General features: G+C 46.4%; 1 protein-coding gene across 3 annotated transcripts in view; it reads right to left on the bottom strand.

Moving 5' to 3' along the window:
- The window catches only part of SLC24A3 (solute carrier family 24 member 3), a 421,173-nt gene that overhangs the window by 33,968 nt on the left and 360,275 nt on the right, over positions 1-26,930 (bottom strand). For 2 of the 3 annotated variants that reach the window (XM_070472207.1, XM_020878614.2), the window contains 2 exons: positions 12,296-12,370; positions 2,444-2,469 (listed from right to left, as the gene is read on the bottom strand). In XM_070472207.1, coding sequence (XP_070328308.1) covers positions 2,444-2,469; positions 12,296-12,370 — 101 coding nt within the window. The remainder of the gene's footprint in view (positions 1-2,443; positions 2,470-12,295; positions 12,371-26,930) is intronic. The other variant, XM_070472206.1, reaches the window with a different exon arrangement.

Raw genomic sequence — 26,930 nt, 5'->3', positions numbered from 1 at the left:
ATTAAATCTGACCACAGCTTAATCATTCACTAAAACAATTCAGATACAAATGGCAACCTGAAGGAAATGACAGGAGCAACCAAGGGACTGGTAGCTACATCGGAGTAAGGCCTGCTAGATACATTAGATACAGTGGGAGATGGAGACAGAGAAGGAGAGAGGGGAGGGAGGGAGAAGACAGACAGACAGACACATATGGGTCAGGGAAGGTGCTGTCAGAAAGGATAAGAATGAACAAGTGGGAGAATGGTCAAGGGAAAAATAATGAAACTTCTGGAATGTACCTTGAAGTTTTGATACTTTGAACACTTCCTCTAGTTTATTTTAGTAACTTCCAGTTAGAAAACAAGGAACTTGATTTCTAGGTTCCTCTTCAGGTGTAGAATTTAATTAGTTAATTGAGAGCATCATTTTTGCTTCAAGAAAAGGTTCCTGAGGGATGGTCTATGGAGAAATGTTAGGTTATGGCTTTCCTGTGTGCTTTCAAGTTCCATGTCTAGAAACTGATCCCAGAGAAATATGTGGTCAAACATGAAAAGGATGCACACACAGGTTCCTGCTGCAGTGCTATTTTATAAAAATGCAGTGTTGGAAAGAAGCAGTCATCCAACGAGCAGCTGGCTATGTGAGTTACGGTGAGTCAGGCCTCGCCATGGGCCACCACCCATGGGTCAAGAATGATTCTGCAGATACTGTATGAGGCCATTATAGACACAGTGCTGGTGATGCTGGTGATGCTACTGAAAGAAATCGGGGGTCCAAACCACCTAAAGTCTCCTGAAAGAGGCTAAGGACTGACACAGACTTGTCATGAACCTGCTTTCACGTCCTCCTATGTGGTTTTCATGAGCAAGGCCAGGGAGATGAGAGGGGGCTCCTTCTAAGACCATCAGATGGGAAACCACCTGTGAATCTCCTTGCTTCAGGTCTTCTGCACAAACGCAGCAGAAAGATTTCTGAGGTCAGTGTGATCATAACTTGTTGTCCTTATAGCAGCATGGTTAGCAAACAGCAGCAACCCTGAGGAACACTTAGGCACCTGCTGTTTGCCAAGAGACAGTGCTGGTTGTGTTAACCGTGCCATGAGTTCAAGTGGCAATGCTTCTGCAAGTTCTCTTGTGCTGCGCTAAATCTCCAAGAACATGAGGGGACAATATCACCATTGCATACAGTAACCAGGTCCAGGTGGATCCCACGAGGAGGTTCTTCCCTGGCCTCTGAGCTGAGATTTTCCCAGGCATCTTGATCCCTTTCAGCCCATTGATCACTTATTCAAAGAAGACTTCTTTCCTATTTCTTATGGGTCAGTACACAGACCATGTGTCTTAGAGCAAACTCTCCCAGATGTCTCCCCCTCGCCCTCTTGGGCAGAGAAGAGAGAGCAGCAGAATACCTTAATACCCTGAATAGTGTGTAACATTTATGGTCAATGTGATATGTCCCCTGACACCTGGAATTCTGAAATCACAGTGACGACCTAGGGTGCAGAGGTGTCGCTCCTGCAAAGGGCTAGCACTCATTTTGCTAAAAATGAAGACAGCTGGGCTCTGTATTTTTTTATTTTTACTTAAAAATGATATAACCTATTATTATTATGCATATTCTTTTCCATATGGTTTACTATAGGATACTGAATATATTAGCTCCCTGTGCTATAGAGTAGGAACCAATTATTTGTACTTTTTTGCTACCTCATTCTTAGCTTTAAATAATACTATGCAGGTTGCCTACCTGCAGCATCACAACTGCCTGTTTCTGAGAAGTTATCTCAGAAAAAGTAGCTGTATTTTCACATCACTCTACTTCCACAGATCAAATATTTGAAAAAGGGAACAAGAATGCACAACACACCCAATTTCTGTTTCCATTACAAACACAGCTGACATGCTCAGAACTCATCTCAAAAAAGGCAATTTGGACATTGACCCAAATGCAAATGTTCCCATATACTTAATTTGGGCAATATTTTTAATCTATCAAGAAATCACTGATTTTTCAGAGCTCCAAGTTTATCTTGAATGTTAGGCAGAATTCTAATAGGTTAAAGGTCATGGAAGTGCCTCCACCTCTGGCTCCTGTGATATATATGGTATTCAAAATATGGCAACGTGGTCTGAACAACTGGAAAAGGTTCATCAAATCTTGTCCGTGGCCTTGCCCATGGCTGACTACAGAAAAGCACAATTAAATCACACTGTCTAATCTGGATGAAAGATGGCGGGATAATAGCAAAGGAAGCGCACTAGCCCAGCCCAAGGGAAATGGTTTCTGCTCCGTTAAAGCTGGTTTGTTTGTTGAGATGGACTCAAGTTTCCCAAGAAGTGCTAGCCGTTCCAAGCTGCCCTGACATTTCCCTTTCTTTCCTAAACTCTGATTCTGGTTTTTAAGATACTATCTCTGCAACACAGCAAGGGGAACTTGGAAGGGGAAGAGAGGTACTTACCAGGAAACTTGTTCATCATAAATGAACTGTGAGAAAGAAGATAAAAAAAAGAGAAGATTAGACACATACAAACATGCACACGCATGCCTTATCACTGCATGTTACTTGCCCTCGTGGCTTGTTGGTGGGAACCAGGGCTGGGGCTGGTTTGGAGTCTGAAGCATCTGTGGGCACCTCAGTGGAGGGAGGTCTGCTGGCAGACTGGGGTGGGCCTGGTTCAGAGAACAGAGCATCAGCCCATTTTCTGTCTGAGGGTGGAGTGAGAGGGAAGCCCAACCTTGTTATTTGTAGAATTTTGGATCTGGAAGGCAATGCAGAGCTTGGTGGGGGCATCCAAACATTAGCCACTTATGGGCCGCCTGGAAGCTGTCTGCATGTCTCTGTGCCTTGTACAGCACCTTCAAGCTCTTATGTAAGCACCTGGGTGTCTAGGGACTCAATATTTTCCAATCAGTCAACCTACTCTTTCATTTCCTCAAAAGAACTTATTTTCAAAGAAAATTTTGCATCACAACTGGAAGTGGAGAATCCACACCATGTGTAGAGAGAAAATAAAAATGCACGCAGTGACAACAGTGAAGATCCTGCCTGGACGCTGTCAATTGCCCACATCCTGGGTCATGGGCCTGCCGTATGTGAAGGGAGCTTAGCAGGGTCAGAAGCAGTGAACACACAGGGCCGCACAGAAAACCTCCGTCATCAGTTAGGACCCAAAGGAAATACACAACAGGACTGAATTTATATAAGCCATGGTCCATATAGTAATAGCATCTAAAATTGCTTCTCATTTTTTGGGGAAAAGTGGTATAATCTTGGCTCATTGATTTATACAGGGAACGGGGCTACAGAGAACATGCATAGTTTCCCTGCGATTGCTCACTTAGCTGGAGAGTCGGTCCTAGAACCCAGCCCTGGCTCTTAATTTCATGTTCCTTCCAAGGAACCCTATTTGCCCAGATGGTATGGTGTGAAAACCAAATGAATATGCTCCATTTCATTCCAGCAGGAAGCTCTTTCTTTGCCTGCACTCAGGACATGACTGATTTGGGCTCGAGCATCTCTGAGTGGCTTTCTGACAGGCGGGGGCCCACTGGAGTCTCTGAGGCAGAAGCATCCGTATAGAGGGTGATCACGGCACTGAGATGGTTAACTTGGCTAACAACTGGCATCATTCAGTCGCTGGTGATGATAACCACTACCAGTTGTGGTGACAACAGACACAGACAACCTCAAAGCCCAGCAGGTGCAGCTCAAAGGCACATGAGAGGACCTCCCTCCAGTCGCCCTGAAGGAGTAGAGAGAAGGATGAGGAGAAAGTGGTCACCTTTCTTGGCAACTCACTGTTCCCAAAAAGACAGTGAAAAAGACATTGATTCCATCAGGTTTTGTCCTTTTGTCATATGTCATTATTGCATCCAACAGGCTGGTGTTTGGATGAAGATGTCAAACCAGGATGGGAGAAAAGAAAGAAGTCAAGGAAATTGCCCTATGACCCAGGCTGGATAGTACGGAATCCATTCCAGTCGCTTTTATGTAATCACTAGCTTTCAAAAAATCCAATAAATCATGGAATGGAACCAATGATTGAAGTTGGAAAATGTTTTCTATTAATTGAAGTTAATTCAATATCAGTCTTGGGCAACAGGATAGAGCAATCAATTCATAGCTACTTAAAAGAGCACAAGATACTGGCAAAGAGTTGATTAGATGACCAATTTAATGTGTGTCTCTGGGGAGGGCAGCCGACACTCCATAATATGAAAGCAGCTCTAAGGAAGCCTTATTTTGTGACATATGACTGATGGGGGTAGGGCTGTATATGTTTTTAGCTATTATCTTAATGACCATAGCAGTCAGAAAAACCAGAATGGGCTTACTATCTTAATGATCATAGCAGTGAAAGAAACCAGAATGGGCTTAACTGGGCAAAGGATTCCGAAGTGAGAGCAGAATTTACAGGGAACACAATGTCAGAGAAATAGTGGGGTGCCCCATCCCTGGATGCAAATGGTGTGGAGGGAGAGGCAGAAACTTCCAGACCGCGGAGGTAATGGTGCTGCTCCCTGACCCTCAGAGGCCCAAGGACTAAGCCACCCTGTGGCCCACTTGAGAACAAGGTCTGGGTTTGATCCCCCTTCCTCAAAAGGACTAGGTGGAAACACCAGGGGCCTCCAAAAAGAACAATACAGTGGCTATAAGGGGCTAGCAATCAGGCCTTTGAGAGCATCTGAATGGAAAGAGGCTTGTTTGTGGAGAGGAAGACCTGCCTGCTGAGTCTGGCGGCGCCTGGAGGCGGCAGGTTGACTGATGGTCGCCCACAAAGGACATCTGCCCTGTTCACGGAAAGGTCCTTCCAGGCAGCACATCTCCAGGGCATCCCGAGGGAGCATGGGGCCAGCCTGTCTCAAAACTTCCAATGCCGAGGACAGTGTTTCTCACTGGGTGCTGCTGATGGCTGGAAGGAGTGGATTTCTTATTCCTTAGAGATTTTATTTCATTGAATTCTTCTAAGACAAGTGTTGCACATTCCTCTGTATTTTCATGTCCTCTGTGAGTAAAAGAAGTCAAAACGACTTCCCCCACCCCCGCAGGCGGGGAGACCACGGAAGAAGAAAATCTCAACTCTCTCTCCTCTCCTGAAATGAGAAACGCGCCCCCAGTTCCAGCAGGCTACCACTAGGTGGCGATCACGGTCCAGCCCCGCGCCTGGCCATGCGGCCCCAGAGGGGAGGGTGTGATGAAGGAGGACCATTCCCTTTCTGGGCTCCAGGACATCTTTTGGGCAGAGGGCAAGCGCCTCTGAACAGACAGCCTCCTGCAGGCGCCTGCGGCCAGCCCACCTCGGTCACGGGGCGGGGTCACGTTCGGGGGGCAGCTCCTTGCTGGGGCTCTGGGATGCTGACAGGCGGGTCCCTCATTTACACTCACATGCGATCACTGGCCCTACTAGGGTGCGGATGGAGCTGACCTGGAGCTGACCTGCCCTTTTTTTCCGGATGTTGCAGCGGAGCCTTCAGCAAGCAGTAACAATTTATTTTCTTGGGCTCCAAAATCACTGCCAACGGTGACTGCAGCCATGAAATTAAAAGACTTACTCCTTGGAAGAAAAGCTGTGACCAACCTAGATAGCATACTGAAAAGCAGAGACATCACTTTGGTGACAAAGGTCCGTATGGTCAAGGCTATAGTTTTGCTAGTAATCACGTAGGGATGTGAGAATTGGACAATAAGGAAGGCTGAGTGCTGAAGAACTGAAGCTTTCAAATTGTGTTGCTGAGGAAGACTCTTGAGAGTCCCTTGGACTGCACGGAGATCAAACCAGTCAACTCTAAAGGAAATCAACTGAATATTCATTGGAAGGACTGAGTCTGAAGTTGAAGCTCCAATACTTAGGTCACCTGATGCGAAGAGCCAACTGATTGGAAAAGACCCTGATTTGGAGAAGATTGAAAGCCAAAGGAGAAGGGAGTAGCAGAAGATGAGATGGTTAGACAGCAACAGTGACTCAATGGACATGAATCTGAGCAAGCTCCAGGAGATAGTGAAAAACAGGCTGGTGTGCTGCAGTCCATGGAATCACATAGAATCCGACATGACTTAGCGACTGGACAACAACCCCTTGGGGAAGCAGCTTTCTGTTCTCTGCTGGTTGTCTGAAGCCAGGCCCGTGATAGCCCCTGTGACACGTGTGGTCCCAGATTTGCTGCACAGCTGGTCCTGCCCTCTGACCCACATGTGGTTCCTCCAGATCGACCTCAGGCTGCGCCCTAGGCTTTCCAGGTGTTCCGCGGACCAGCTAATGGTAATTCACAGGAGTGAATCTGAAAAAAATACTCTTTTCCTCCAGGCCTCTGGGAAATAGATGGGCTACCATGGAAACCAGCTTTTCAGTGTTGGCATCTGGTCTAGAATTCTTCCCAGAGACAGGCTTCCATCAGACAGGCGACTCCCTGGATGACAGAGCATCCCAGAGACTCGAGATGGGACACCAGGGAATGGACCACCAGGGGTTGCAGGCCAGTGGGCCGGAGAGAGAGGCTGGGCTGGCCCCACACTGTGCGGCGGCCTCGGGTTGGCTAGTTAAAGGCTGTAATCATGGCTGGGTGGCTGCCTTGCTGAAGCTGAGACCTTGTATCTGGAATCGTAATCACTGGCACCATCAGAATTTTAAGCAGTGAAAGTAAAAGGAGAAAATCAACACCATCATTCTCTTTCAAGAGCCTGAAACCTTGAACATCCTCCCTGCTGAGAAGGAAAACTGCTCCCTGCAGACTCTCCCTCCATGGCGTACAGGTGCCCTCAGGAGATGTGCTGTTTTGGAGGCCTGCCTTCCCAGGCTCTGGGGCTGCAGGTGTGGGTGGGTGGCTTAGCTGAGGCCACGGCGACTTCCCTCTAAGAGGAGTCAGATGGAAAATACTGGACAACAGCCACGAGGCATGGGTATGGTTTCCAGTTGAAGGGTAAACAGGAATTCCCACATTAGGATCTTCAGCAGGCTGACCTGACAGTGTGGGGGCTAAGGGAGGGTGGCAAGGACAGCTGGTGTAAAGGCAGGGCTTGAGCAGAGCCTGGGCAGGGATTAGGGGAACAGGGGGCCCTTGGGTCTGTTTGAGGAAATTGGACGTCCTCTCACATCCTTCCCTGTGAGAATCTTCTGACTGCCACAGCCATTCCTGCTTTGCCAGGCCCTGAAGTGGAACCATGAGCATGAGGATCTCAGGGTCTCCAAACTGGAGCGAGAGGAAGGGGCCCAGTGAGGACAGGCCACAGGGGCCAGGGGCCGGAGGACGGTCATCCCTGTGGGTGTCTGGTATCCCTCCTCTCGCGGAAGGGAGAGAGATGATTTCTAGATCACTGAAGTTGAATCGTCTTAATGAAAAACTCCCAGGAGAGGGAGGCTGATATTCAGTCTCTGGGTAAAGAGGTATTTCGGGTGCTTTTGTAGAGGTAGATGCATGTTAGGTGCAGTAAAATCAGACTGTATGAGGCAGGTTTTGTTGGATGAAAAACCCGAATTCTTTGCTGGGCTGATATAGTTGTGCATCTTCTTCTCTTGCTCTGGGAGACCTGAGTAGAGGACAGCTACCTCACCTCGGGGAAATCCTTGGATTTCTAGAGCCTCGGTGTTACCATCTGTAAAATGGGACTCCTATCACAGCAGCTCGAGAGATCATGAGTATTGAACTAGGGAACCTTCGTCATCAGGCCCAGTGCTGTACTCAGTCCTGTGAAGTATGAAGCCTGTGCTTGTTGAAAGGGTGAGAATGTGGGGATACTTCCCATGGAAGGGTTTGCTGTCTACATCCATGCTATCCAGATGATAGGCGCTAGCCACACGTGGCCACATGCACTGAAATTAATGAGATAAGGTTCGGTTCCATAGTCTCACTAGCTGGCTTTCAAAAGCTCACTGGCTCAATGGGAAAAGAATCTGAAAAAGGATACATGTGTATGTATAACTGAGTCACTTTGTTGTACACCTGAAACTGACACAACACGTAAATCAGCTATACTCCAGTGTAAAATAAAAAATTTAAAAAAGGAGCTCAAAGGCTCACATGCCTGGTGGCTACCATATGGGACAGTACCCTCCAGGCTGTCTTTGATGGTTGGTTCAGCTGACCTGTCTCTCTTTGTCCCCATGGAATCTCCTTCAGAGTTGGGGGCTGCGTTGAGTGAGGTGGGAGCATTACCTTAGATAAGCTCTTTCTGCTGTGCCAGCACTTAGATTGCCCCTGGGACCCCCCAACTGCCAATGGCCCATCTGGCCCTTCTCCAGGAGGGCAGCACCCCCCCGGCTGGATTTGGGAACCCCAATAAGTTATCTGGAGCCTGTCTCATGGGGGTCTCCGTGTTCCCCGGCTACCCCCACCCTGGCCAAGCTTCCCTTCTCCTGATGCTCAAAATCCCTGATCTTGAAGCAGAGATGAAGGGTAAAAATAAAGCATTCCTTTTAGGGCAGCTGTTAGATTGATGATGAAATGAATCATTTGCATTTATGTAAATTGCATGATTATGTAAATTACAGTAACATTTCAATAAAGGAAACTATCTGGCCTGCTGGAATTTGGAGAAAGCAGACGAGGAGGCCAGAACTCCCACAGTCAGTTGGGGGTGGGTCCTTGGTGTGAGAGAGAGGCAGCCAGAGGGTCTGTGAGGGTCTGCGGACTATCCTTCAGGTAGATGGGCATGTCATCAAGCATGGGACAGCACCCGCGACTCTCTCAGGACCTAAACAGTGACATTTCTCTTGCAGAGAGAGACCCAAGTCATGGGGCAAGCCTCCTGGGCCACATCCGGCTTCTCCAGGGCTGATGCGTCACTGTAGAGTGTCCCGGGGACTAAAGGGGGAACACCTGATGGGGCAGGAGAAGGGCACAGACTCACACTATATGCTTTAGAGGAGAGCAGGCTTAACAATCAGCAGCATATAAATGAGCTAGAAAACAGCAGAGAGCAAAGGTTAGCTGCATCCCAGATACCAAATTGAGTCCCTTGTCTCTAAGCCACCTGTTTGAAGCTCTGCTGGCTTCAGAACATCCCTGCGGTGTTTTTGCTTTTGGGCCCGGCCTCTGCATCAGCCTCCAGGCCAGCTGTCTCGCAGACCAGGTAGGAGCACCCTATCAGCTCTCCCTGGCCTGGGGGCCCCAAGTCTCCCAGAGAAATCGACTTTCCCAGCGCTTCAGACCCCCAGCCCTCACAGATTGTCCTCAGGGCTGCTCTGCCCGACCAAGTGTATTTAGAAGCAGCATCTGGTCCCTCTTCGTTGGGACTTGCCCTCCAGGTGAATGAGCTCTTCATTGTGGCAACTCAGAGGCCCATCTTCTGAACATTTCAGAACCGTAAAAAGAGGAGAGAGTAAAAAAAATACCCAAACAGTTTAATTGTTTGGCTGGTTGGTAATTCTTTCTGGGTAGGAGGAGAGCTTCTAAGTAGAGGACTTTTCAGTGCCCATTGCAGGGTCCAATGGAAAAGCTTTGTGCTATGCAAGGAAAACCTGACCCCCCCCCAAAAGTGACGATGTTACCATGACACTAGGGGAAACATAGAAGGAGATTAGGAAACCTGACAGAAAGATCCAGCATGTGGAGCAGCAGCCTGCGGCTGGCGCATGGAAGGGGTCTGGGGACACTGAGAAACTTCCTTACCTAAGTGCTGCTCTTTGGGTACTAGATTGTTTCGCTCCTCATGCTGTTTTAAAGTCTCATGTGAAAAGGTCTCCAACAACAAACAGCTGTCAGAAATCCAGACCACCAAGCTGCCAAGATGCCTCCCTTCTGTGGCTCTCCAAGTGTATTGGAGATGACACCTGCCCCACAGCAGGTGAACGTCTGAGGAAACAGTATCCGACTGTCTTTGAGATTGAGTTTCTGCAAGTGCAGTGGGTGCTGCTGGCATCAGAATCATGACGGAAGATCCTGGTTAAACTGAAATTTCCTGGGTCCAACCCCAGGCCCTACTGGATTAAAAACCTCTGGGTTGCATGTTTCTGGGAGACACGCGGGGCATGTCAGTGCTGCTGAATTTGGAGAGACACCATTAAAATCAAAAGAACCAGGACCAAACCCCAGGACTCAGATGTTCTCTTTTGCATAATTCCTAACAGTGGAGAAATGTAATTTTTCTCAAGATCATAAAAATCTAGGCTCGACATCAGCTCGGTAAATACCCAGTCCAGTCTCTAAGTCACAGCACAGAATCACTTGCTGTTGACTGTTGCTGTCGGAGGGAACACAGAGCTGCTGGCGCCCCATGCCCAGCTAGCTCAGCTCTGATTCATCCACAGTAGGTAACTGCTTTGCTCAAAGACCCTGCTTGCGTGAGCATCACCCGCAGCCCAAGGAAGCAAAACTGCCTCGCTTCTTCACACGTCATTAGCGACGATGTATTTGTTCTGTCTCAAACATGTCCAGATACACTTAACAGAAGACAGGTTATTTCACACACAGTTCCAGGAGGCATCTGTGTGAAAACAGAGTGAAGCTGATGTCTGCAAGTCTGCTGACAGGCATGGACATCACAGAGCCCTTGCTCCTGGGGTGGGGCTGGGTCTTGGACTTCGCTGTTCTGTCTCATTACCTTGTCTCTAGTGGGAGTGGGTGGGCATCTCTCTAGAATTCAACAAAGTGGAGAACTGCTTTCATTACCACTCCCCCCCCATACGTCTCTTGAAAAAAATGACTTTCACAAATCATCCTAAAATCCCTTGACAGCAGAAGAGCTGATCACATGTGATCTATACCAGGTGGGACATTGCAGGACAGAGCCCCTGCAAAGCACGTGTCAGCAGTCTGGGCTGGGTGAACGGAGGCCTCCAGATCCGGGGTGATTGAGCCTTTTCCACAGGTACAGGAACACAGAGCTCATGGGCATCCTCAAGTCTGCTGACCGGGAATTCTATAGATGGAGTGTGTGTTATCCCAACGCGGGCGTCTGAGCCCTGCTCCTCCTTGGGGCTGGTCTCCACTCTCCTCATCATCTGTCACCCTTGGAATGTGGGGGCTGTGGTTGTAAACCCAAGATCTTTGCTGTAGGATTTGCTATTGCTGAAGTACCCACCTGATTCCTTGGGCAAAGTCTTGTATTAAATGTCACTTTTGACTTATTTCTTGTGTGTATGTGTTGGTCACTAGTCGTGTCCAACTCTGTGACCCCATAGACTGTAGCCCACCAGTCTCCTCTGTTCGTGGAATTCTCCAGGCAAGAACACTGGAGTGGGTTGCCATTCCCTTCTCCAGGGGATCTTCCCGACCCAAGGATTGAACCCCGGTCTCCTGCATTACAGGCAGCTTCTTTACCATCTTGAGCCACCAGGGAAGCCCTTATTTGCATAGAGATTTACAATGAAATACTATACAGGTAAATTCTTTGTAAACAGGTAAGTAAATCCTTGAGCGGATCTATTCCTGTCCAGTAGGTGCGAAAACTAAGACCTGGAGAGACTGATTCCTCTAAGGTCAAGAGAGCGAATAAGGGAAGGCCCAGGAGTCAGATCTCCCACCCTCATTAGTGTTCTTTCTGCTTTGCCACCCTTCTTTTCCTGGATGGCTCAGCCTGGGTTTGTCCCCACAGGAGACCTGGAGTCACTGCTCATTTAAACAAAGGACTGGCATTTGCAGGTGTTCTTTGTAGAGACGGCATTTGCACGGCTCTGAGGACTGCTGGAGGTGCGGGGTAGGGGGTGGCTGGCAGTGATGCTACTTGTTACATTAATCTGCAATAAGCTCTGTCAGTTTGGGCCAGAGATGCAAAGAGCCTCAAGTAAGATGGGCTACAGGGGGCACGCTGCGGAGATCTTTACAAAATGAAAATCCATAGGACAATGAAGCCAATGCGTATGGTGGGAGTTGGGGGAAGATCCGTTTAATATCCTTCCCAGGCTGGGTGGCTAGGATGGGAGTGGGGGGCTGGAATACAGGAGGGGGTCCAGCCTTGGGGAAATCATTCTAAGTGCAGAGACACTTGGACCTGGGACATGAAGGTGTCTAGTAGAGACACCCACCACTAGGGACACAGTGTGGGGGTGTCCCCGTGAAGGTGGTAATGGCCACGGAGAGTGTGGGACAGGCAGGACGAGGAAGGAGGGTGTGCACCCAGGGACATTGAAGGGAGTTACAGCGGAGCCCGTGAGGAAAGTGAGAGCAAAGGGTCATGAGAATCCCGGGGAAGCAGCAGGGGCTGCTCATGGAGCCAGGTGAGCAGAGCCACCTCCTGTTCTGAGCACCAGAACCACCGGGCTGGGCTCTGGGTGACCAAAGCAGCTGCCTCCATGCACCTGGAGGAGTCCCGAGGTGCCCCGAGCTGAGAAGGGTGATGGGGAGAGGAGAGGCGAGGTGCCCGGCGCACACTTACCACGATGAGCGCGACCACGGACAGCGTGTAGTAAATCGAGTCCCTCAGCAGGCACCAGGAGGAGAGAGCCACGACCTGGGGGGAAGGGGCGGCAGGTGAGAGATAGGACACGGGCCGCGCGAGGGGCACAGCCTGGCTCTGGCGGCGCGGCCACTGACGACCCAGACACACAGCTCAGCGCTTCCCTCTCTGCCCGAGGCCCAGTCCCTCTGCCAGGCAACAGGGACTCCTTGAAGGTCTTCAGGCATAGTAGTCTGGTCTCTGAAAATTGGGTGCCAAGATGGGTTTGAACCTGCCAGGACTTCATTATGGGGAGACGCCCAGGAGAGAAGACAGGGAGGGAGCTGGGGAAGGCGGAGGGCTGCCCAGCTGTTACTCGGATCTGGCCCCCAAAGGAGAGGCAAGGCTGGGTTAGACGGACTATCTGAGGAAGGTTCTGCAAAACCAGGTTGAAGTCGGTCAGGAATCTGCCAGCCTTGGTGTCCCTGAGGCCAAGGAGAGGGGAGGAGCCTCCTGACTTGCTGTCCCTGCCAGCACTCTGCCCAGAGCTGGGCAAGCCCTTCCGAAGGCCCCCAGCCTTTTCTCTCATCTCTATGATATGCCTGGCCTTGTTGGCACTTGCCCTCTGGATTAATCAGAATTTTTAAAAGATTGATTTGCCTATTGATGTGAAGAAAATGCTATCTTAGAGGTGGTGGCTCTGCTGAGACCAGTGGACACTTCGCTGGAGGCTAAGCAGCCTTGGCCTCCTGTGTGTGGACTTCCTGCAGGAGGAGACCCTTGGTGCCGAAGGAGGGGAGGGGACAGGCAGGGCATCGTGGGAGGAGGGGCCCTATTCTGGAGGAGAGTCCTCTCCCCTGGGTAAGTCCTTCAAAGACTTTCATGGAGGGAAACCTGGTATTTTCCCTCTGGTTTGCAAAGTAGGTCCATTTTTGCAGACTCTTCCCAAAAGGAGCCTGGGAGAGTCGCAGGTCGGGGTGCCTCCTGGGCTGTCATTCTCACTCCCTCCCACCTCCTAGGAAAGGGTCAGCCACCCCACGGCCACAGGACTCATCTAGCTGCCTTTGCCCTTGCCTCATAAGTGGGAAAGGACGCAGCAAATGCCACTCTGAGCTGCGACAAGAACAGGGACCAAAGACAACTGGAAAAGGGATACCAGGGATGCCACCTTTGGTGTCTCTTCCCTCCTGGATGACTGGGTCCAATTGTAAAGAAAAGATCAGGGCAAAGGCAAACCAGAGAGAGTATTCTGGATTCAAATAGCATGAAAGATATGACTTAAATAGAACTAAAAATGAATAACGAGGCCAGCCTCTTTCTGTGAACACACTCTTCCACCACTGTAGGGACACTGAGTATTTTCTGTGCTAATTTTGCCTTCCTTGGTTTGGTATTTGCAGATGCAAGTTACAGATGAAGGGCTTGTCAAGAAAAGGACTTCTGCCACAAGGATCACTTTAGAACACAGAGTCCTCTATAGCCTTTTATCATCTCTCCTTGGACTGTTTACTCTTAGAGCCTGTGGCCACCACTCACCATCTATGGAAGAGGACAAATTGGGCTAGATTATTCATGTTCCATCAGGTCATAAAAGGTGGTGAATATTTTTAAATTTATTATAATTAAGCAAATGGACTTAAAATACATGGCAAATATCAACTCTGAATTTTCTTAAAAATCACTTGGATTTTTAGTTAAAGATAGGTGGACTGAACGTCCCAGTACCACTGCTCTTTCTTGTTATACTATAACAGGGTTACAGCAAAGGGATTTTTTTTTTTAAACAAGATATAAACATGGGAGAGAAAGAGACTAGAAGAATTGATCAGAGTAAGAAAATTTTGGAGGCTGGAAAGCAGAACAATTGAACAATCAAAATCTTTCAGCTGGCAGTGGACCAAGTTCTAGAAATGGTGGTAAAGGCTGCCTGAAAACGGGATGACTGCAAGACTGTTGAAGAATTTAATCCCACCTAATACTATTACAACAGTGTTAATCAACTATCCTTCAATATAAAATAAAAAATTTTTTAAAAAAGAATTTAACCACAAACTTCTTCCCTCACTTCAAATAGACCAGTGACTGTACATTCCCCACCTTATCTGAGACAGGAGACCTGGCATTTACAGAAGAGAAATTTCAGAAACAGAGGAAATGATTGAATAAATAATTAAAGAAAAGTTCTCAGAAGTTAAGGACTTCCATTTTTCTAACACAAAGGACAAAAAGATGAATACTGGAACCATAAAAGAGTCCTAGAAGTCACTGGAGAGAAAAACAGGATTATATACAAAGAATAATATTTTATATTTTATTTCTCAGCCAGAGAGCTGAAAGCTAGAAGACAATGGAGGAGTGACTTCGAAATTAGAAAGGAAAATGATTTCAACCTGGAATTCTACACCTGACCAAATTGTTCATTAAGTGTGACAGGAGAATAAAAATAAAAGCTTAATTATCTCAAAAAATTTACTTCCCACATATCCTTTTCCAAAAAGCTACTAGAAGATTGCTCCACTAAAATCAGGGAGTAAAACACTTGTTATATAGAATGTTGGCAAAATAAACCCTTACATCGAACAACAAAAATCTATTGTAATAAGAAAAGATCTCCAGAATGGTGGTGAAAGAAGATTCTAGAGAGATGGTAAGAGGAGATTCTAAAAGAAACTTTTGCAGCTGGTCAGAAGACACAGAAGAAATGATGCCAGGAGGACAAAATCGATGAAATATAATTCCAAACCCATAGAAAGGAGACTGGAAAGCTCTGGGGACAGAGCATTGAAACCTAAGCAAATGAACAACAACAAAAAAGACAATCATAAACCATGGGGAAACACAGAGTTGTACAGGAAAGGAAGATGAATCATTACCTAGTTATTGGCTGAGCTATAAACAGTGTCACACAGTCATGATAAATGCAGTGTAGACTGCTGTCTAAGTAAATGGTGTAAGAGTTTGGTGAGGATGCAAGGCTGGGCATTCGGGGTGAGCAGGGCTGAAAAAGACCTTAACCCTCCTCCTCCACACTGTAAAGCCTTGGAGAATACTTGAAACTGAAAGGTCAAGTCACTGCTATAGAAGCACATGATCTGGAGGCATGCAGTGAGTATCAGGAACAACCAAACTAGTGGAAAGTAGTTGCCTCTGAAGGGTGGCAGGTTGGCGCTGGTGGGATAGGAGGGTGGCTGTCTTTCATAATAAGCTGCCTGGAACTGGTTGCCTCTTTAAGCTTTGCGTGTATAACTTTAATGAAAATAAAAACTAAATTAAAAATGAGAAAGTGTAATGCAAGTTATCCATTTATATTTACTGATATAAGAAATACACATCACACTAGGTCTAAATGTCAGATTTGCCTGGATACTGATTTACTGTATCTCTTTATAAATAGAGTACTTTTTAATGTATAGACCATCCCCACATTTCAATTATAGATTCAAAGCCTACAATTACCAAAACTAATCTTAGTTATTAAATTAAAAAGATAAAATATAGTTGACTTATAATGTTTCAGGTATAAAGTGATTCAGTTATATATATATATATATATTATATGTATATCTATTCTTTTCCATATTCTTTTTCATTAGAGGTTATTACAAGATATTAAATACAGTTCCCTGTGCTACACAGTAGGCCCTTGTTACCTGTTACATACAATTAGTGTATTTATGTTAATCTCAAATTCCTAATTTATCCTTCCCCCACCCCTTTTCCACTTTGGTAACCGTAGGTTTGTTTTCTATGTCTGTGAGTCTATTTTGGCAAAACCAATTTTTTCTAGAAGCAATGAACTGGAGGACAAGAAAGGAGTCAAACCAGAGAAGAATAAGTCTCCACACTCTCGAAGGTATTAAAGCATCCTTGATTCTGCAGCATCTATAGTGAAAGCTGTGACCACTACTCACCACAATAAAAAGACTTCCTGACACTTCCTGCAAACAAGAGGACCCAGAAGGGTTATTTCATTCAGTCCTACAGCATCCAACAAGGTGGGCACTGTCACCCTCACTGGCTGGTAGTGTGGGCATGGCCAAGTTGAGGTCATGAACACAATGGTACAACTAGCAGTGGGATGAGGACTAGGATCTGAACCCAGAAGCTTGGGTCTCATGGTCCTGACCCCACACACTGTGCTACTATGCGTAAACAGAGGCAGAGTGAAAGCAGACACCCATCTGTGACATCCCCCATGGAGGTCTTCTTTTCTCCATGACCAAATGCAGGGGCATTTGGTGAGAGACAAAAAAGCAGTGACCACAGCTTCCAGGTGGCTCAGATGGTAAAGAATCTGTCCACAGTCTCTGAGTCAGGAATATCCCTTAGAGGAAGAAGTGGCTACCCACTCCAGTGTTCTTGCCTGGAGAATTCCATGGACAGAGAGGAGCCTGGTGGGTTACAGTCCGTCCATGGACAGAGAGGAGCCTGGTGGGTTATAGTCCGTAGGGGTGCAAAGAGTTGGGCACGAATGAATGACTAAAACAATTCCACACACTCACAGCTCAATATAAAAATACACTCTTTTAAAGAGAGCCCGGGCAAGAAATCAAGGCAGAAGGAGTGACCACAGAGACTACAGACAGGGATATGGACATGCTATGGACATATCCCAGGAGGGAAAGAGAAAACTCGGAAACTATTCCATTTAGGTGGTTATTGTTTTTCTTCTTTTTTTTTTTTAAACACCAATACAGCTCATTGTTTGGTGATGGAAGTGTTTGCTTTTTCACAGACATGGATACACTGATGTTTGGGTACAAGCCACTCTCTCTGCTTCTCGGTGGAGGGGCTTTTATCTCTAGACAGAGGCCAGCAACCATCTGACTTAGGCCCCGAATGCACCCGTGGGCACAGAGGGATCTGTCAGCACCCTTGCATCAACATAGGAGGCTCTTTGGCATTTGCTGGCAGACAGCATCTTCCGGAGTACTCTGCAGAGTGAACACGGGTCCCCAGAGAGAGAGTCAGCAGTGAGTGACGCTGCCCTTGACCTCATTAATCAATAATACAGACGGCAAGGACTGTAAGAGGTCACCACTGGCAGACTCCTCTGTAAATTAAAGCCAGAGGCTCTACTCATCCCCTTTCACTCTAGGAATCCCTCCCAGCTGGAATTGCATCTTGATATTTCTCTTCTATTTCTGGAGTGCATTTCGCACTTTTTCTATTGAATATGCAGCTTCAGTTTCCTTCTTATAATTTCATTTAATTTCAGAGTGGCAAGAAGCAAAAAGAAAGAAAAACAACAACCCATACTTCTAAAACAGAGGAAAACACCTCCTCCTGTATTCAAATGCTGAGTGATCATTTGGAATTCTGACTCCTTCTAGGGAGTTAAAATTAATTGTTTATGATAGAACTATATATTTTCTGAGTATGGATTTGTATTGTAAACCTATATATATATATATATAGATAGATATATATGGTGATGCATGCACATCATACATGTGGATAGATGGCATACATAATAATACAATTTAATATTTTTTCCTTGATGGAGAATGGAATTTGACATCATGGACACATTTTAAAAGGAATGAATACCCTCAACTCATGAACACTTTGCCTTTTTAAAAACCCATTTAAGCAGGCAGAACACCATAATAGTTACATGACATAAACATAAAACTGCTATCATTTCAGAGAAATGTTGTTATTTCACACAAATTTCATGGAAAAGGGATTTGAAAATCATAACATGAGTCTTGTTCCAAGATTTTGAGTTGACACAGTTCCCACAGCCAATTCTTATCTCAGGCAAGACAGCCGTGAGATTTGGAGAAAGGCTGGGGTTCTAGGGTGTCCCTCACATGGTCTGAGGGCATCCAATGGTGCTGGGGGTCAGAGCCGGTGAGGGACAGGTCTTGACATTATTGTCTGTTCATTATTCAAGTACCCATTCAAAATAATTCAATCCTGGGAAAAGTCACCAAACTACAAATGGCTCCTGCTTTCTGGAAATTTTTTTACTGAGAATGGACAGTCAGAGTCAAGCCATATAAGTAGACAATAATAAACTTCTGCAAAATACAATGAATGTCCTCTTATTAATCTTTGCAAACAGGAACCGAAAATGAACTCATATTTTAAATTTTACATTTTTCCTAAGAAAACCCATTCTGAGTTCTAGTTTCATGTAAGGAAAACAAATGACAAATGAAGAAGCTGCTCCTGGAGATATATTTAAATAAAGACGAGGCCACGTTGGGACCATGCAGGCACACAGAAATCTCCTGAAGGCCCTGCAGTGACTGAACCGAACAACCACCAGGGACGCTCTAATGGTCCGAAGGGCCCAGGATGCAGGAGCACCTTCCCAGTCGTTTAGAACATTAGGTGCAGGTGTTCTCATGTTGGATGTAAATGCTGCCTGCTCGGCCTTCAAAACTTGGTAGCTCAGGGTGTTCTCGCATACATCAGAATTCTCCGGGAGATGGCGCCACCTTAAGGAAGGATTGTGCGGGCTCATGCTCCTGGGACCAGGCGTGGGGCCTGTGCTCACTGCCAGGCATTGTCATGCCAGCACTAGGGGCTATAAAAGTAGGGCATTTAGGGTAATTTCAAGTCATCAGATGTGTTTGCTTGGATTCACCCAGAATCAGAGCCCAGGGCAAGATTTGAGTGCATATACTTCATTTGGGAAGTGATTCTACGAAACACTGTTGGGGAAAGTGAGGCAGCTAATGAAAAGATAAAGATACAGCAGCAGGTGACTGGGGAGAAATCCTGGTGGGGCGCTATCCTGGGGGCAGGTGCTATCCTGGTGGGGCGTGATCCTGGTGGGATGCTCTGAGGGACCCTGGAGAACATGCCTCTTCCCTGTCTCCTCCAAGGGGAGAGGGAGGTAGGGTATTTATCCACCTACTTCCACCAGTCACTGCTTGAAGGCTGCAACCAGAATATTGATTCCCTGGCCAAGAAGAGCCTTCAGAGAAAAGAATGCAGGCTCTGGCATGGGGAAGTTAGGCCAGTGGGAACTTAGAAGGTGAGGATGAGGGGTCATGGGAGGGGACACCTGCAGTGTCTGCTTTAACCCTAACAATGGATTTACACAATGATCCAATAATCTGAGTAAGCATTCACACACACACACACACTTTTATAAGCTAAAAAATACAACCCATTGTCTATACACATCACACCGTTTTTATCCATTCATCTGCCAGTCAACATTTAGGTTGCTTCCATGTCCTGGCTATTGTAAATACTGTTGCAGTGAACACAGGGGTGCACGTGTCTTTTCAAATTATAGTTTTCTCTAGATATATACCCAGGCGTGAAGTATCACATGATATGGCTTATATGTGGAATCTAAAAATGTAACACAAATGAACTGACTGTACAAGGCCAACATAGATCCACAGACATGAAAAAGAGATTTATGGTGACCAAAGGGGAAAGGGGAGGAAGGGATAAATTAGGATTTTTGGATTAACAGATACATTAGTATATATAAATAGATAACCAACAAGGACCTACTGTATAGCACAGGGGACTAAGGTCAATATTTTGTAACAACCTACAAGGGAAATATATTCTGAAAAAGAATAAATAGGCCCATAGAAACCACTGCAGTGAGAAGCCTGCACACCGCAGCTAAGAGAAAGCCCTTGCATCAACGAAGACCCAGCACAGCCAAAAATAAATAAATAGTATAATTTTTAGAAAAGATGCTGGGAAACCACCCTTTTGTACAGTGTAGAACCAGGCCAGAAAATTCCCGCTCCCTTCCAAGTTTTCCTAGTTGATCTATTGAAAAGATGGTATAAAGAATTCTAAAGCACAGAGAATTTATTTATTTTTAAATTTATATCATTTGGGCTAGGAGCCAGATACACATCAGAGGCAAGTATTTCCTCATTTTATCAATTATGAAGCCTAAAAGGACAATGTCTGGCTTGAGCGATCATTTTACTCTCTTGATCTGTAACGCATCCTCATGGGACTGGGGTCTCCAAAGTGCAGTGGGGCTTTTCTGCATTTGAAGTGCTGATGGAAAAGGAAGTTAATACATATCATTTGTTTTCAGAAATAAGACAGCTAAGACCATGTATGGGCTTCCCTGGTGGCTCAGCTGGTAAAGAATCCACCCGTAATGTGGGAGACCTGGGTTCGATCACTGCATTGGGAAGATTCCCTGGAGAAGGGGAACTACCCACTCCAGTATTCTGGCCTGGAGAATTCCACAAACTGTATAGCCCATGGGGTTGCAAAGAGCTGGACATGACTGAGTGACTTTCACTTCACTTCAAGACCATGTATTTGAGTAAAGCTTCTGGAGTAAGAGCCTGGCTATAGCATACGATTGCATTATTAGCCATTAGTGTTTCCACTACCACATGATGCTTTTCATGCTGTGAGAAACCGGTAGTGGAAGCACGGTGGGGAAGATGTCTGATTTCCCTCTGGTCTCTCTGAAAATTAAAATGCTGAAGGCAAAGAGGATGGAAAAAGAGGAGGGCCACTCCTTTCCAGTCCACAGGCTTGGGTATGGACTTGGAAGGGTCTGTTTCACACCTGGAAAGAGCCATGTTTCTCTGGCTTCATTAAGTTACAGGGGAGAGGAAATGCGTACAGTGTACTTCAAAGCGAAGATGTCTACCCCCTGCTTGACATGAAATGGGACTTGCATTATATCAGGAACTACCCTGACTTGTGACATCTCCAAAGGAAAGGTGGGTGGCCGCCCCGCGTGGGAGCGCCAGGTTGGAAAGGAAGCACTTGCCCCTCTAGGTGTGGAAGCAGGGTCACACTCTGATCTTGGGGGCAGTGACATTTTTATACTAACAAATACTGGCTGCTAGTCTGTGTGGCTCATGCGGCCCCAGTCGATCTGTCAGGCAACGTATTTTAAGTAATTTCTGTGACTCAACGGTGGAGAGAACAGGCAATGCCCATGAATCAATCCTGCAGCCACGGCAGACTGAATCCAAGAACTATTCTTTAATGGATGCTTGGCAGATCGTTTCCCCTGCATTAAAGATCTGAGGATTAAAATACGGGAACAGCAGAGTATACCCAGCCTTGGTTTGCATTTAGCTGTGAAGCAGAGGCTGTGGGAGCCAGTCACACCTGCCAGCCGACAAAGCCCCTTCCCCAAAGAGCTGGCAACTTTTAGCCAAAATCGAGGGGAGAAGTATCTGTGTTAATTCCACTTTGTGGATGACCGTGTAAAGGGGGAGAACTTAGTGCCTTATAGGTTCAGAGGCTCAGATGTGGACTCAAAGTGCAGCGTGGAAGGTATAACAGTAAAGATGTGGTACTTATCTGGTTTGAAGAAAGCTGAGACGTGGGGAGGGAAGGGTGTGCAGGCCTCACCCCTTCACCTGTATCTCCTCTGCATCTCCCACTCTGCCCACCCCCTGGCCTGCAGGCCTGAGCATAGTCTCCCAGTCTCCCAGCCTCATCCTCCACGTGTGGTGAGGGAACGGGGGCCTGTGCTTCTCCAACCTTCAATTCTCCACCTGGAAAGATCATTTTTACCTGCATCAGTCCCTCAACAGCGTGGTAAGGATCCACACAAAAACCTCAGAGACGCTAAGATTTGGGGGTGAGAGGAAGGTTGTGCATGGAGGCATTAGGAACAGAGTGGCTTTACCTGGAGCACCCTGTCTCATCCTCAGGAAAGAAAATGCCCCTCTGAAGATTTGGGGCCTTCAGGGACCCAATAGTAAGTGTTTCCCGGGAGGTCATGGCCTGAGATGCAACCCCTTCCTTAATAGCCTATGTTTAAAAATTGGTTCTTATGAACCAGATACTACATACGGCACTTCACCTGCCTTTTCCTTTCCAATCATTTACTCTTCCCATTTTATAGATGAGTCAACTGAGGTTACATAACCTGCCCAAGATTCACAGTTTGAAAGTGACTGAGCCATATTTTGACCAGGTCTGAATTCAAGAGCCCACATGGTCACCCCTTTGCCAAGGTTACTCAACTTAGCTGATCATAAGAGTGATCTGAATCTGACAATGGATTCCTAAGCCCATGTCAGACTTTTTCTTTTTCTTTTTTTTTGCACTACACAGCTTGGGGGATGTTAGTTCTCCAACCAGGGATAGAACCTGGGCCCTAGCAATGGGGGCCCTAACCACTGGACAAACAGGAAAGTCCCCCCACCTTTTTTTTTTGCACCCCAGACCTTTCAAATCAGAGCTGCACACTGGAATCTCTTGGAAGATTTAGGAAACGCTGATGCCTAGGTTCCACCCCCAGAGATGCTGAATTACTGGATTTAGGCTCTGACTGGGCTGTTGGGATTTCTCAAAGCTTCCCAGGATTTCTCAAATCTTCCTAACATCTGGCAGGGGTTGAGACCACTGGCCCAGCCTGCAACCACCTGTTAGTCTGAGGGATGTCCAGATAAAGAGAAATGAGAAACTACCAACCATCCCCTGTCCCCCACAATGCAGAAGGAAACCCTGCTGGTATGTATGAGATTTTGAGAAATAACAACAGATTTTACGTATTTCTTATGACCATTTCAGAGCCCACATACTAGCAGTGTTGCCGTCCACCACTCTGCTTATAAAGTATTTCTGTTTTAACATCTCTTTTAGATTTATAATAAAAATTTGCTTTGAGAGTCACATCAGCATAAAACAAGAAGTGTGCAATTGCTGGATCTCACTTTTAGCTGGAGAGACTCAAAGGTGAGGGCTGGAATTCTCGGCAGGTTTGTTCAGTGGTGTGGCTGGTGGCTGATGCTGGCTGTAAGCTGGGGCTACGGGCCTAACCTACAAACAGCCTCATCTGTGTCGTGTGTGTCAAGACTTTGTTCCTTTTTATCACTGATCATTATTCCCTTTGTTTATCCGTTTACCTGCTGAGGGGTGTTTGGGATGTTTTGAGGCCTGGTGACCAAAGCTGTTCTGACCACTTTGGCATGTCTTTTGATCCAGATGAGGATCTGGGAGGGCTGATAGGGTCATCACTTCCGGCATTCCGAAAGAGCTGACGTGGAAGCTGATGAGAGGGCTGGCCCTATGTTATCTGCAACCACACTGCAAAGCCCTTTATTTCCTCCTCAGTGGGACAAGGGTCTCCCCAGCAGAATTCTGGTGCAGCCCGGCAGCCAGAATCTGTCAAAGCAACACTCACATTCTCCCTTGTCCTATGAACGACACGACTCTAGATCCCAGGAGTCAGAGGGCACAAGCCAACCAAAGCAAAAGTGGTCTACAGAGACTTCCCTGGTGGTCCAGTGACTGAGACTCAGTGCTCCCAATGCAGGGGGCCTGGGTTTGACCCCTGGTCAGGGAACTAGGTCCTGCATGTTGCAACAAATATCCCATTTGCCACAACTAAGACCCAGTGCAGCCAAATAAATAAATAAATGTTAAATTAAAAAACAGTGGTCTATGAAAACCAAAGCCAGTCAGCACTGCTGCGTGGAAGAAGGTGAGTCAGGCATGCTTGATAATGAGCATTTCAAAGAGATAAGCAGCCTCCTTTTGCAGCATATAAATTCTACCCCTGTGGAGAAAACAACTCAACAGGCATTGCTTTCGACTGGCAACGTCTCAGCACTTAGGCCTGGCCACGAGCGTAAAAGATAACTGCTGACTGGGGACCTCCAAAGGAAACAGAAAGCACACAGAGCATTTGTTCCTCTTCTAAACACATGAACTATTTCATGGCAGATATAGAAAGGGGTAGGAGGGAGTATTGGCTAACTTCCTCAAAAAAGAAGAGCAGCAGCAGTGGCCTTTTATTGAATATTTACATGTGCCAGGCACCAAATGAATGAGTTTTCTCTACAGGCTTTAGTTCATTTCATTCCGGCACAGGGTGGATGCTAGGGGCTTGATTATGTCCCTCTCAGATTCATATTTTTTGAAGCCCTAACTCCCAGGACCTCAGGACCTGGAGCCTTTAAAGAGGTGATTCAGTTAAAAAAAGAGGTAACGATAACCCTGTATGCGAGACAGCGAAAGAGACACAGATGTATTGAACAGTCTTTTGGACTCTGTGGGAGAGGGCGAGGGTGGGATGATATGGGAGAATGGCATTGAAACATGTAAAATATCATATGTGAAATGAATCGCCAGTCCAGATTTGATGCATGATACAGGGTGCTTGGGGCGGGTGCAATGGGATGACCCAGAGGGATGGGATGGGGAGGGAGGTGGGAGGGGCGTTCAGGATGGGGAATACTTGTACACTCATGGCGGATTCAAGTCAATGAATGGCAAAAACCAATACAATATTGTAACGTAAAATAAATAAATAAATAAATTTTAAAAAATTAAAAAAAAAAAAAGAGGTTCCCAGGGTGGGCTCTAAGCCACACTGACTAGAGTCTTATAAGAAGAGGAAGTGAAAATCGCTTAGTCGTGTCCGACTCTTTTCGACCCTATGAACTTTAGCTCACCAGGTTCCTCTGTCCATGGGATTCTCCAGGCAAGAATACTGGAGTGGGTGGCCATTTCCTTCTCCAGGGGATCTTCCCAACCCGACCCAGGGATCGAACTCCCGGGTGTCCTGCACTGCAGGCAGATTCTTTACTGTCCGAGCCACCTGGAAGTGGTTATCATCTGGACCCAAATTTTATAGAGGGAGGAGGACCACGTGAAGACACAGGAGGAAAACAGCCACCAGCCGAGGAGAGAGACTTCAGAACAGACAAATCCTGCCAACACTTGCATCTCAGACTTCTGGTTTCCAGAAGTGTAAGAACATAAATTTCTGTTGTCTAAGCCCCCTACTGAGTGATGCTCTGTCAAGACAGCCCCGGCTGACTCATGCAGGGCTACGTAATGTTGTCTCCATTTTACAGATGTGAAAAACTGAGGATCACGGTCACCTTCTAAGCTTGTGTACCCAGTAGTGGAGCTGGCTGACTGTTTCCAAAGCCCAGGCTTGCAAGCATTATAGAAAAGACTGTTTCGCCTGAAGTGAAAAAATAAAAGGGAAGAGGGGTCCCTACCTTGTGGAGCTTACAACTCACCGTGAAGACAAACTCCCGTGTGGCAGGCAGAGAATCAGAGGGAGTCGTAGGAAATTTGTTGACAGAAACAAGGGGCTGGAGCAACACAAAGAAGGGGCCCCGAGCCAAGGAATGTCAGTGCCTCCAGAAGCCAAACAAGATGATGAATCGGATTCTCTTCTGTAGCTTCCAGAAGAAACACAGCCCTACTGATGCTCTAGCTTTAGACTTCTGACCTCCAGAACTCTCAGAAAATCAACTTGTGCTGTTTGAAGCCATAAGTTTGTGTAACTTTGTGACAGTGTTGGTAGGAAATGAGTACACATGTCCTAGTGTGAATCTCAATGACAACTTCGATGCGCCAGATGCCCAGAGGGGCTGAAACTCAACCGATTCCACACCCAGCAAGGTTCAAATCAGAGTGCAGTTCAAATTATTTTCCTGACATATAAACATTCTGCTTTCCTAAGGTCAGTGGTGCCCCACAGCCCTACATCCAAGGTGGTGCCTGCAGAGTGGGTGTCTAATGAATCTGTCTCATCCTTCATCTCTCCCAACAATCCTGGGCAGAGGTCGTGGTCAGTCCCATTTACAGAAAGGCAAACAGAGGCTAGAACAGCAGAGGGACTTTCTGAGGTCCACAGCTGGAGGTGGCAGACTCAGGTCCATATTTGCCAGAGTCTGAACCCCACACTGCTTGCATTTTTTTACACTCTGTTTTTGGGATAATATACATGACATAAGACTTACCATCTTCACCGTTTTTAAGCGTACAGTTCAGTGGCATTAGTGAATAATGTGGTCATTAGTAGGATGCTAGTATTGTCATTTGAAGGCTACAAACAATAATTTTGAAATATGGGGCACATTCTTTGGAAATGGCGCTTAAAATGATTACTTAGTGTTTGGTTCCACTTAGGTAAATCAAACACTTTGAATCCTAGCTATTAAACAAATGAATGGAATTAGTGAATTTTGTAAATGAATAGACTCTTTATCAATTTAAAGTTATTGAAATGGTAAAAAAAAAAATGTTGTGCAACCCTCACCACCATCCATCTTCAGAACTTTTTTCATCTTTCCAAACTTAATCTCTGTATCCATTAAACACTAACTCCTCATTCCCTCCCCCAGCTCCTGACAACCACCTTTCCACCTTCTCTGTGTGAATCTGACCACTCTGGGTACTTGAGATAAGTGGGATCATACAAGGTCTATTCCTTTGTGTCTGGCTTATTTCACTGAGCACAAAGTCCTCTAGGTTCAGCCATGCTCACGCTTTTAACTCTTGCATGATTTCCTGTAGATGCACAGAGAAGCCTCAGCATGGCTGAGGGTGGGAGCTGTGTGGGTCATCTCAGCACCCACAGCCCAGATTTACAGAAACTCGGGACATATTTCTGGTCCTCAAGAACGCTGTACCACTGAATTCTGAGACTACAGTGTGGTCACACAGTCCCTGCATTGCCCACAGAGAGGCTTACTAATTATAACAGAATGAAAGATAATTGCAAAATCCTTCTTTAAGCCCATAATTTCAACCTACCCTCCCTCTCCACAGATCCCACTAACGTGAAAGTACATAACATGAGGTTTGTACCACATTTATTTCTTCTGCTCTTCCTGTTTGTCAAGATGGGGCAGAAGGAGAGGCAAGAGGCCTTAGGTCTCTATAAAATTGAAAATGTAATTTAGAAAGA

The sequence above is a fragment of the Odocoileus virginianus genome, chromosome 9 (assembly GCF_023699985.2).
Source record: "Odocoileus virginianus isolate 20LAN1187 ecotype Illinois chromosome 9, Ovbor_1.2, whole genome shotgun sequence".
In the NCBI taxonomy this organism is placed as follows: domain Eukaryota; kingdom Metazoa; phylum Chordata; class Mammalia; order Artiodactyla; family Cervidae; genus Odocoileus; species Odocoileus virginianus.
Note: the sequence above shows the minus strand (reverse complement) of the source record. Positions and strands in the feature narration are given on the sequence as shown.